Here is a 12,255-nt window from a genome sequence, read left to right as displayed (position 1 = left end):
AAATAATTACTCAAGTAAAGTATAGATACCCCAAATTTTTACTCAAGTAAGGTAACAAAGTCTTCTTACTTAGTTACTTGACAACTCTGGAATTATGCTAAATTTAGAAGAAAAAAAAAACTTTGAGATTTTGTTATTAAACAAATGAATATTTATTTCCACATAAACACACACAAAAGTACCGAAAATTGGTACCATAACGTTTCAAATGTGAAAGATACCCAACACTATGACTGACCTGTGATTGCTACCACAGTAAGTCTCATGGAGTCTTTTATCTCCAGAATAAAAAAACAAGTCATTCAAACAGGGGACCAACCAAAACTGAAAAATGTTTCTCCTACTTTTACTTTATACTATTTGTGAATTAAAGCTGAGAGCCACACTACCCATCATTCAGCTGTTTGACTGGCTCTGGGTGCATCAGAGGACTCCATGCGGTAAGTTATCTTTTTCAATAAGAAATAGTAGCTGATGGAGTCAAGGCAGCAGTTTGAAGCGGCGATCCATTCAGATATAGACAAAAACAGATGTTCTGACAGGGGATCTGAAGGTGGTGTGCCAAAGCTGAGGACTGCAAACCTGATGTGAATGGGTGTGTAGCAGAAGATAAACACAACCATGTTTGCTGTTACAATGCTGATTGAACTCTTCCTCTTTCCTGACTTGGTGTTTTTGTCTTTTAACAGAATACTTAAGATCTGACTGGAACAGAAAACAACGGTCAAGAGTGGAAGAAGGAAGCCTGCAAAGACCAGCATGAACCCAAACTGTAGGGTAATACCCTGATTTTTGCATCTTTCAAAACAAGAGCATAGCTTGTCAGGGTAGTTCTCCTCTCTGAAAATGGCACATATTGTCAACACAAACACCCAAATAGCCAAACAAACAGCAAAAGCAGTCATTTTCCTCTTCCTCCATGCTCTGGCACGCAGCGGGAACCTTACAACCAGGTATCGATGCACACTGATGGCTGTTGAGGTGAAAATGCTGGCGTACATGTTGATGTAATGTGTGTTGACAAGGAACGTACAAAAGTAGTTCTTGGGCAGGCATGAGAAAGAATCATAGATCCTTAAGGGAAGGAAGAAGATGAGGGCAGAGTCAGCTGCAACCAAGTTTAGTATGTAGATGTGGGTGTCTGTCCAGGATGCCCGCTGGGTGTAGGAGGCCCACAGAGCCGCAGCGTTGAGGAGAAGACCAAACAACAACAATGGACAGTAAGCCACACCTTGGAGAGTTTCCAGTGTGCTGGTGGTGTTGGTGGTGTTAGTGCACATACTGAGGTTACCTGCAAACATGATTAGTGTATGTTAGTTTAGAAAAATGAGATGCAAACACAGGCATTGCATAAGATACACACACACACACACACACACACGCATCCACACACACACACACACACACACACACACACACACACCCTTTTGTTTCTTTGTTATTCAGTACAGCTTTGGAAAAGTTTAAATTCCTTTAAGTCTATTCTAACAGAATTAGTTTTGCTGCCACACATTTTTTATTCTGCTTTGGAGAGCAGTACGTGCATTAAGTTTTAAATCTCTGACATGAACAGTTTTGGGGAGGTTACTTTTAAAAAGTAGTTTTTACTTGTTACATGTTCCTTATGGAAAAAGCAGTCCTCTACTGTGCTTAGTTACCCTCTATGGAAAGAAACTTTTTATGCTACTAGGCTACTACTACGCTACTTTTGTTAGGTGGCGCCCTGTTGGCTATGGCTGCCTTTTGCAGCAGCTCTCTCTTCTTTGTCCGATTCTTGGAATTTTTTCATTTCTTTTTTGTAATCTTTGTATTTGGAGTGGATCATTACTTTGAATGGCTCATTTGTTGGTCATGGACAACAAACTTTTTGTGGCTTCAGTGATATTTTTACTACTTTTTCTCCTGTGTTTGTCTGGAGATCCTACATGTAACCATGGCTGCATTGTTTACATGTGAAATCAGCTGTTAGCAGCCTGTAGCATGTCAATGCTAACTGGTGCAGGGCCCGATGTTTCCCCACAAGGTGAGGAGAAGGAGGTGAGGACGACGTGCTGGTTCTAAGGTGTGAGCTAAGAAGTGACGACATGGACCTGTCCTTCCATCCATCGTTGTTGGGAACGTGGGATCTATCTCCAATGAGATGGACGAGCTAGCTGTGCTAACCCAGCAACAGAGGGAATACCAGAGGGCAGAGTAGCATCATGCTATTCACAGACATGGCTAATGGAGCTAACATCAGACACCAACGCCACATTGGAAGAACTTCGCCTGCTGTGAGCAGACAGGATCCAGGAGACAGAGACTGAACAGACTGCTGAAGAAGCTCAGTCCTGGACCCTGTGGAGGTGGAGGCTGGCTGAACTGGACAATGATGGACAAGCTGTCATCATCTATTTTCTTATGGACCTTTTTACACTTTCTATACACTTTCTTACATTTGTTTTTCTTGATTGCTGCTGTGACTTCAATTTCGTAGTACTTGTTACAATGACAATAAAGTTCTATTCTATTCTATACTATTTGTTATTTTTACATTACTTTTATGGTGCTCAACTTTGGACAGAACCCCATCTCATTTCCTAATTGTGCATAGGTCTACATTAAGTTCTACTATGGAGGACATATCAGGTTATTCTCTTGTGCTCTTTATTTTGAAAAATGCCACAGAGCGCTTGACAAGAAAAAAATATGCCATGATGACTGACTGCTCTCCCCATGCTATTGGGAGAACCAGCTTCGGTGTGAAATGAGAGTCCGCTTCTATTGCGCATGCACGCAGCTGAGGCAGTATTGCTGTCAAATCGGTCCCTGGGACAAGTAATGTTGCGCCCAACTAAAAAAGGAACTTCTTTTTGTTGCTGTATTTTCAGTAGTAACAGTAGTTCAGTAGTTATACTAATTTTTACCCCAAAAAGTAGTGTAACTACTGTAAAGCATTACGTTGTAACTCGTTGCCCCCAAAACTCGACATGAGTCACAATAGGAATCTTGCAAAAAGAAAAAAAAATGTCTTGAGTTGTTGACTGAAGTTAAAGCTCCTGTGAGGAATTGCTGGTTTAGGTCAGTTTTGATGCCCCTTTAATTCTGGACAAATGACAACTCTTACCCTTTGGTAGAGTTTGTCCAGTAAAAAAGCAAGTAATTTTTATTTTATCTAAATTGTAGCTTTCATCAACAACATTATTGCAAAAAGAAAGTCTCTTGAGAGTTGTTTATCCTTGAGCCTCCCACCTTGCTGCTGTGGTTTAGATGTTAACAAAAGCTCAGCAGCAGTTGCTCTCGCTGTGGCTTTTTATGCTGATTGTCTTGTTTGCAGGTCATACAGAGGTGTATTCATTTTATTTCAGTATCCACTAGAAACTCATCACAGGAGCAAACACTGCATTTAACTGTATCCATGACATAACATACTGTGTCCATGTGGTATATTATATTATATTCTTGCTTGCGCTTGAGCATAAGTGACTGTACCATGCTAAGACGATCCTCGTCACAGTGATGGGCACTGGGGGGATTTCAACATTTTCCTTCTTGCTTTTCAGAAATTCTTGGTGCTACAGGTGATGGTTGTAAAGGTGTATGTTTACAGTAGTGGTGTTAAAAGTGGCGTTGTGTTACTCCTCCTCACATCACCTTCACTTTACAAGTGTTGTAAAATGTCTGCTTGCAGCACTTCAAACCAGTGTTGTTCACAAGTCTGGAAACATCTTTACTTTTAATGTTTTTTTTTTCTTTATTTGCTTATCTTTTTATAAGTTTTGGATTAAAACCGAGGACATCCAAAATATGTTTTTTATTGATTATTCAAAGTAGGCACTGTTCCTTTGATGACAGCATAGCGTGGTATTCTCTCAATCAGCCTCATGAAATCGTCACCTTCCATAGTTTTCAAAGTCACAGTTTACATGTGTCATTAAAGGGCTGTGAAGAGTTTGAAAGTAGTCTTGAAAAAGTCTCCCTTCCAGATATATGCCTCTTTGCAATCCACACTTTAAAATGAGATTATCAATGCCAATATTTCAGGTTACAGGTTGTTTTAAATTGCTACTTCTTAGCTTCCAGTTGACGACCAGGACCAGGTTGATTTACGGCACGTCTAGGTCTCTATGCCAACACCACACCAGCTGACAAAGTTTAGTAGTTCTCTGCTAAAAACAATTTCTGTGATTAATTTTGTTGTGATGGTGGACACTGGAGCCTAACTGTCAGACAGAAAAAGGACAGAAGAGCAAAAGAAAGATAAACGGGGGAGTGATACAGCCTGAGCTAAAGGCTAATTAGCCTTCAGCTCTGGCTGTATCACTCCATAACACAGGGGCCAAACTGTTAGTGATAATGTTCATTCCAACCCACAGTCAGCAGTTATTCTGCAGTGGTCTATTCAAACTTGAGAGTCTATCAATAAAATGAAGAGTGAGGTTACGTTAGCTCTGATTGGTAGATGACTGGCAGCGCATAGCTAACCAGGATTTACTGATGTTACACATTACAGACATGTCTTAGAGCACCAGGCTGCCAGCTATGCTAAATATAAACAGCTACTTTACTACTTACAAACTGACAGTGTTTACTTGTCACTTTAGCCTACAGTTACATTGGAGCACGGGGCTGATGATGTTGCTAACATTAGGCGGCTGATTCAACATTTGCTTGTCGTCATGTTTCAAACTGTAGCATAACTGTACTGATAAGTCCCTTACCTCAGCATGTTGTAACCGGTAAAAAGTTATGTACAAAGAAAATTTGTTTCGACCCGATCTCCATTTAATTCCAAAACAAACACACACCTCGCCGAGAGTAATTTAGGACAGTGTGCGGAGACTCGGGGCCACAAGGTGACGAGGGAGAGCAATCAAAACAGATCATCTTCATAGCATCTTTAATGTGTTCTTGATGTGTTAGAGACCATCAGTTGTGTAAGGACTTAAAAATTGGGTATAGTGAGAACCTCTTTTCAAGAAACAACAAATCATCATTACTTTAAGACATGAAGGTCAGTCAATTTTAAAAATTTTAAGAATTTTGAATATAAACTTAAAGTGCAGCTATAAAAACCATTAAAAGCTATGATGAAACTGGATTTCATGAGGATTTTTCTGCAGCCAGTCCCATCAACAAGGCCCCTGACCCCCACTGACCCATCCTGCAGAGATACTTGTTGTTTACATTGTGCACAGCTGCTTATTTGAGTTATCATCACAACTCCCACTTGACAGTTATCCTGTACATATGTTGATCAATCTTCACATCTTCATATTTTTGCTTATATTTTATATTTTTTATATTTGCATGCAAAACACTCTTGTCTTTTATACTCTTAACATAAATTTATCAAGCCTGTGTATTTAATTATTTGTACCAACAGACCAAGACAAATTCTTTGTGATGTAAAAATCTACTTGGCAACAAATCTGATTCTGATTCTTTTGCACCAGGCAAAGAAGACCAAGGGTTATGTCAGCTGCAGAGGATACATTTATTCGAGTTAGCAGCCTCAGAAACCGCAAATTAACAGTGTTTAGATCATAGACCACATTAATACTTTGCAGAGTTCAAGTGGCGGACACATCTGAGCATCAACTGTTCATAGGAGGCTGCATGAATCAGGCCTTCATGGTCAATTTGCTGCAAAGAAGTCACTACCGAGGAAGACCAACATCAAGTAGAAGAGAGTTGTTTGGGGCCAAAAAACACAAGAAATGAACATTAGACTGGTGGAAATCTGCAGATCTAATTTGAGACTTTTGGTCTTTGTGAGACACAGAGAAGGTGAGCGGACGCTTTGTGCGTGCGTAGTTCTCACCATGAATCATGGAGAAGGAGGAGGTGTGATGGTGTGGGGATGCTTGGCGGGCGACACTGTTAGTTTATTTATTCAAAAATCAAACCACAGCATGGTTAACGCTATATTCTCCGGCAACATGCATTTTCATCTAGCACTCCTGTTAAGGGGCGGGACCATCTTTTGTTTTTCAACAGGACAATGACCCCAAACACATGTCCATGCTGTGTAAAAGATATTTGACCAAGAAGGAGAGTGATGGAGGGCTTTGTTTGATGATATGGCTTCAACAATCACTCAACCTAAACCCACATTGAGATGGTTTGCTGTGAGTTTGATTACAGAGTGTAGGAAAGATAGTCAGCAAGTACTCAGCACCCCTGGGAACTCTTTTTTGACTGTCGGAAAACCATTGAAAGTGACGACATCATGACGCAGACAAGAGGATACCGAGATACCGTGGCTACTTTCAAGAATCTACAAAATAAAACACTTTTTTGGCAACATAACTCCAACTAGAAAAGCAATCAGAGTGCGCAGACCTCCACCAAGCATACTGTGATTGTCACCAACACTTTAGTCCTACTTTAATGTTATACTCCCTTTCAGCAGACTGTCTGCTACAATTTGGTGTTAGTTGCAGGTTTGTATGATAATTTGTTTCCTGACAGTGTTGAAAATTATGATGACCCAGTACATATTTCATATTCCTGATCTTAGTATCCAGAATATTTCCAGGATCTGGATCGTACTTTTACATCTGTCAGAAATTATGGTGACCTTGTCTTGTTTTGTTTTGCAAAACAATCTGACCATTTATCATGGAGTTATACACATATGGTGAAAACGGCCCTATCTCACAATGATAAAGAATCCTATAAAAAAGTCCTGGATCCAGACGGTGATCTGGATCACCTCCAAAATTTGATCACTTCCTCCTTATCCCATTTTGAGCATTTCCTGAAAATTTAATCAAGATCTGTTTGTTGATTTTTGAGTTATGTTGTTCACAGATAACCGCTCCCAAAAACAGAACCTCCTTGGTGGAGGTTAATATGATCGGTCATAATTTTGATGTGTTCATTAATAATCTACAGTGTGTGAAATAGTGAAAATAAAGAAAAAACACGCAATGAGAGAGTGTTCCCAAACTTTTGACTGGTTCTCGATTAAACATTCAAGCTACCTTGGCGCTTAAGTTGTAATCGCGTGTGCAGGATTGATGTATCAATACATCTGTTTACATGTCTGTAGAAAATTTTAACATCTTCCTATACCAAAAATAAACTTTTAAACCTTTACCAGCCAATTCTGATGCTCTGGCAACAATCTTGTGCATCCTCATCATTTATTTCATTAGTTAATGTGTCGTGTTTTCCCCCCACATGGTTTCACTTTCTGTTCTTTAAAGTGTTCAGATTTTCAGAAAAAATAAAATAAAATTGAAATAAAATACAGACAATTTGAACAATTGGAGCAACCAAAACTGTCTTTGGACATACAAGTATTTTTGATATTTATAAAACTTCTCAAAATAATGTTAACTTCTCTTTTTCATACTTAAAAATAAGATTTGATGGCTGCTTTGTTGTTTTTAAAGAAGAACTAGCCGTTGTGGTCTGCTTTCTTTAATCATCTATTGTTGATCATGTAATGCTAGTATCAGTATCTTGGCTTCTCAATAGAAAAGTTGGGGTCGCAACAAGCGGCCATTATTACAAGACGTGAGAGAAAACAAAGTAAAAACAGAAAGAGTGAGAATATAACTGGTGTCATGTGTTAATAATTCTCAAGAGTTTACGGTCACATCAATGGATAACCCCCCAAAAAACATTGAATTACTCTTTGATTAGAATCACAAAACAAAAAGCTAACTTACCAAATCAGATTTTCACCTTTTCATGAACTCTGTTGAACTGACGTGAAGCTATCGGCAAATCCTCTACACAAAGCCCAATGTGAGAGTTTTAACTTTGTGTTGTTTCTTCTGTTTCGGTGTCAGGCTGTGGCTTAAAGTGAAAAGTAGGAACCAGAAGAGGAAGGGGTACCTGCTAAACAGTGAACCACAAACAGAGTTTATCACGTAGCTTCAAAGTGACATTTGTTTGTTTCTGCTTGATAGGCCAATGAACTAGAAACAAATGAACATGCAGATAAAACTGGAACTGACAGTCGTGGGCTGAAGGCTTCGAAGTGGTGTATTGGTGTCCCAGTTAACTACATGAAAATCTTACAAGGTAGTGAATGGTTATTAAACAGTGCTGCTGTGTCTTCATTTCTGAGTTTAAAAAAAAAAAAAGGTGTTCTGTGTGATTCAACAATCCAGCAGCAGCAGTGAAAAGGAAAAAACAAGCTGTGCTCTGAAACGGAGGTGAGCGCACAGGTCAAGAGCTTCACTGACAAAGCCAGACTAGAAAAGGAAATTGTAGTATAAATCTTGTCTTTGTGCAACAGGCACGACTTCGAACATAACCTCTCCACTCCTTTAGCGGCTAGACTGTGATGAGACATTGGTCAGTACTTGGTTCTGTTGGCCTACCAGGGGAGAGAAAACATTTCTATGGATGAGAAACCAACTTTTTGAGAGTAAAGGTTTGGAAAGATTGTGTCAGAGTCTTTATGTGAGCCATGGTGGGGGGACTGTTTGTCTCAAGCATATTTTTCCAGCTGTCATCATCTGAGCTGCAAAAATAGCCTGCGAGTCCTTTGAGCTTGATAACATCTAACCATCATAGACTCCATGTTTGAAACTTTGTGAACAAAGAAACCTTTGAAAAGATGGTTCTGGGTTAAATGACAAACTGAGAATGGAAAAAAAGATATGTAACACTCAAAGACGTTGTTTACCTCCTTTCAGCTTTTTGCAAACCTCTCATTTAGTTAACCTATGTCCTCATTAAATATGCAACAATAAAGGACTTTGATTGGACGCTAAGGGCGCAGCAGAGCAACAAATGGCTTCCTGGAAAGAGTGTTTGTGTTTGTGACACTCACCCTGCTTTGTGGGGCTGCGTGCGTTGCTCATGTTTTGCTTTGTTTTTGCATACAGTAACCATGTCCAACATCAACTGCTTGTTTGTCTTGTGGTCTCTGATTCACTTGTTCGTGGCCGAGGGCGTGTATGCCGCACCAGAGTGACTAAGACTGAGAGTTTCAAGACGAAAGAAGTGAACACTGATCAAACATTATGCTGACATTAGTAAAGAATGTTTCGTTTTTATCTTATATACCCTAAGGTTATGATCATTTGAACATTTGGGTTTATGAAATCAGATAGCTAAACATTTACTGAAATTGCTTGTCTGCAGTAATCATGGACTTTGGCCACATGAGACCAGATTGAACTAGATGAATCATCAGCTTCATAACCTTTATGGGTCCAGCTCGGATTCATGTATTTGAATACAGACAATGATGGGCAAATTGAGTCCTGGTTTGAAGCACACAGGCATTCAGACCAGGGTAGGTTGGGTCGGGGTTGAAAGAAAAGGAAAAACAAGGCTGATGAGAAGCTCAAAGCTAATAAATGAATGTGTACAATGACTTTAGGGACAGCTTCAGCAACAAGTTGAGAGATTTTCTTGTCATTTTATTGGTCCTCCATGAAGACCTGGTCTACATTGGTAAATCTATGATATATAGGCAATGCCTTGTGACCAACTCAACAGGGTAGACAGAAACAATGGGAGAGACTGACTTTGTCACTTTTTTACTTTCCAGTAGTTTTGAAATGGTGTGTCACATGAAATGATTAGAATAAATCTGAATGTTGATAAAGGATGGAGCTCTGGTTGAGGAGGTCTGACATGGCAGGGATGGCCAAGCGGTGTACTTCGTTGACTATATAATATGAACATAGTCTCCATGATGTCATCGAGCTGATTCTTAAGAAGAGTTTTGAAGCCTATCGTCGCCAGATGCCCTGATGGAAATGGTCATGCCAACCTAACTTCTGTGAAGCTAGTTTGAGGAAAAGAGGAGTTGAGGTGCGCTTTGAGCCTTATTGCTAGGACCTTCATTTCCCATCTGTCAGTAAAGTTAGCTGCGCAACTCATCATTGAGAATGAGTTATCTCAATATCTTCTGAACTTATTAAAAAATTCTTCCCTGCATAGGGTTGGCCGTAAAAGAAATTGGCTATCCAGACCAAAAATCTTTTTGATTCAGGCTTTATTTCTTTTTTTCTGTCAAGACCAGCTTTTCTGGAGTCCAGACGGTCTAGAGGTTAAGGTCGCACTGCATGAGGTTTGCCCTCACGCAGGTGCCCAGGTTTAATTCCAGCCTGCGGCCAATTTCCCGCATGTTTCTCTCCACTCTCACCCCCTTTCCTACTCTATCCACTGTCCTCTACTATCACATTAAAGGCATGACAAAGCCCAAAAATATTGTTAAAAAAATAATAAAAAGATTGGCTTTCTTTATGGGTGCTTCCAGTACTCCTGGGGTCAGCCTCAAGTGGTCACTCGAGGATTTGCAGGTTTGAGCACTTCTACATTGCAATCAGTGGCATTTCCCAAATATCTTTACAAACCATCGTTCACATTTTATAAAACTGTTAAACTCTCTGTATGTATTATTCTTTTTACCTTAAAAAGAAACCCTCCAGAGTCTCATTAAACCAATAAAAGAAGTTTGACACGTCATGGTTAAAGGCACTGACAAAAGAAAATATTCTCCATTTTAACACCATGAAAGGTTCTGTCAGCATGCTAACACATCTATAGTTGTTGAGTTTAACATGAGTTAGTTTCAGGTTGTTTCAGTTGCTGCTTAACATTTCTTCCAGAGGATTTTAGTAAAATTTAAAGCATACCAACCATAGACTGTATAAAACATGAACATAGCCTCTGCGATGTCACCCGTCTGTTCCTGAAACCCTGAAATGATATAATGACATTTGATATAACCACGGCTGTGAAATATTCTTTGAACAGCTACCAGGCGCCCGCCAATCACGTGACCTGAGCTGTGCCTCTGATTGGACAATCAAATGATCCAAATAACTTCTAAACTGCTGATTTAGAAAAAATTCACTCACCGTACAGTGTGTGCCAATAGTGAAATCAACGTTTTAGACCCAAGCCATTTTTGAACCAGGCTCTAAATATGCTTTTAAATGCTGCAAGAGTCTGTTTTTATGGCTGACTTCCAGTTTTTCTGCAGCAACCCTCTGGCCCTGTTTACACAACAACGTTTCATCTGAAAACGCTGAAACGCAGAGAAAAAAAATCTGCGTTTACACGGAAACGCCGATGGACTGAAAATGCTGTAGTAAGCATGCCAGGCCTGTAGGTGGTGCTACAACTGTCTTGTCCAGAAGCCGCTTTTTTGGAGCTCTCCACCGAAGTAAAGTTGAGCCTCTAATCTGGTGTATTGGGGGATACTAAGAGCAAAAGTGGAGCAACAGATGCACATTTTGTATGAGGACAGTCAGCTGATTCAGCAGATTGAGCAGCACAAGCACAACTTGGTAGTTTGCGACGATCATCACAACGTTACTGTTGTCCTGTTGTATGCGCGCGCTCCACTAAAAACACCGGATTACTGTCAACACAGCAACGGTGTCAGCAGTGTTTCAGAAAAATCCCACTCTGGAGGCTGTTTTCAAAAGTTTACATTTTAGGTCGGCCGAAACGCCGTTTACGTGTGACCGCGAGGCTGAAATGCAACAGAACTTTTGCGTGTCCACACAGGCTTCATTTTTACCAACTGGATGTTGCCCCTTGATACCAACCAAGCATCAAGTACTGCACAGACACTGTGTTTAAAAAACAAAACAAACAAAAAACCTGACAGCTTATCCACCATTTCAACAACATCAGTGATGTTTTAAAATACTTGGCTGGTTACCAATGAGAGCAAAGTGCAAAGATAAGAAGACCAGTCTCTTCCTTCACTGTTTCACTAAAGACGATGACTTCAGCATCAAAACAGAGTAAATTTCCTTCTACAAGTGAAGGAAAAGGTTGAGGAAAGGGAAACCACCAACAGAGTGGTTGACTGGAGGCCTTTTAAAAACAAGAGGGGAGAATGGAAATCTGAAAATATGATTTGGAAAAATCTTTGGACAGACTTAGCGGAACAGTTGAGAACACAAGACACAAAAAACAGATGACAGAGCAGAAAGGTTTTGAGTACAAAGTTGCCCTTTAACTGAGTGTTTCATATATTTAAATCTATTTTAAGTTGAAAGAGTTTGGTTTCAGGAAGGTTTGGCGTGCCCTAACCCTCTCGCTTCGTTTATTAGACTGCGGTCTCCCAAATTAAACGGGGGCCGGAGGAAGGGAAAGTCATCCTTGAAGAGGGAAGACAGAAGGTTAAGTGTATGGTAGTGGCTGTTTAAATGAGACCATCAATGTGAGAGTCGCCTGGAGATGCAGTGGCTTCATTAAGTATAAAGGCTGTCATTGGTGCTGAATGTTTACCCACCTAATTGACACATCTCCTATTAGAGCGGCCTTGATACTCAGATG

General features: G+C 40.0%; 1 protein-coding gene across 1 annotated transcript; it reads right to left on the bottom strand.

Moving 5' to 3' along the window:
* Window positions 1-392: 392 nt before the first annotated feature.
* Window positions 393-1,280, bottom strand: LOC141804287 (G-protein coupled receptor 35). The gene has a single exon (XM_074688632.1). It carries the CDS (start codon window positions 1,278-1,280, stop codon window positions 393-395), a length of 888 nt encoding a protein of 295 aa, XP_074544733.1.
* Window positions 1,281-12,255: the final 10,975 nt, after the last annotated feature.

The sequence above is a fragment of the Halichoeres trimaculatus genome, unplaced genomic scaffold, assembly GCF_033239565.1.
Source record: "Halichoeres trimaculatus isolate MK-OKI-2021-1 unplaced genomic scaffold, fHalTri1.1 fHalTri1_scaffold_15, whole genome shotgun sequence".
Lineage (NCBI taxonomy): Eukaryota > Metazoa > Chordata > Actinopteri > Labriformes > Labridae > Halichoeres > Halichoeres trimaculatus.
The sequence above is the reverse complement of the archived record's forward strand: the minus strand, read 5'-3'. Positions and strand labels throughout refer to the sequence as shown.

Bases quoted from the DNA above. Each gene is read 5' to 3' on its own strand.
- LOC141804287 (XM_074688632.1), bottom strand. From the start codon at position 1,280: ATGTGCACTAACACCACCAACACCACCAGCACACTGGAAACTCTCCAA.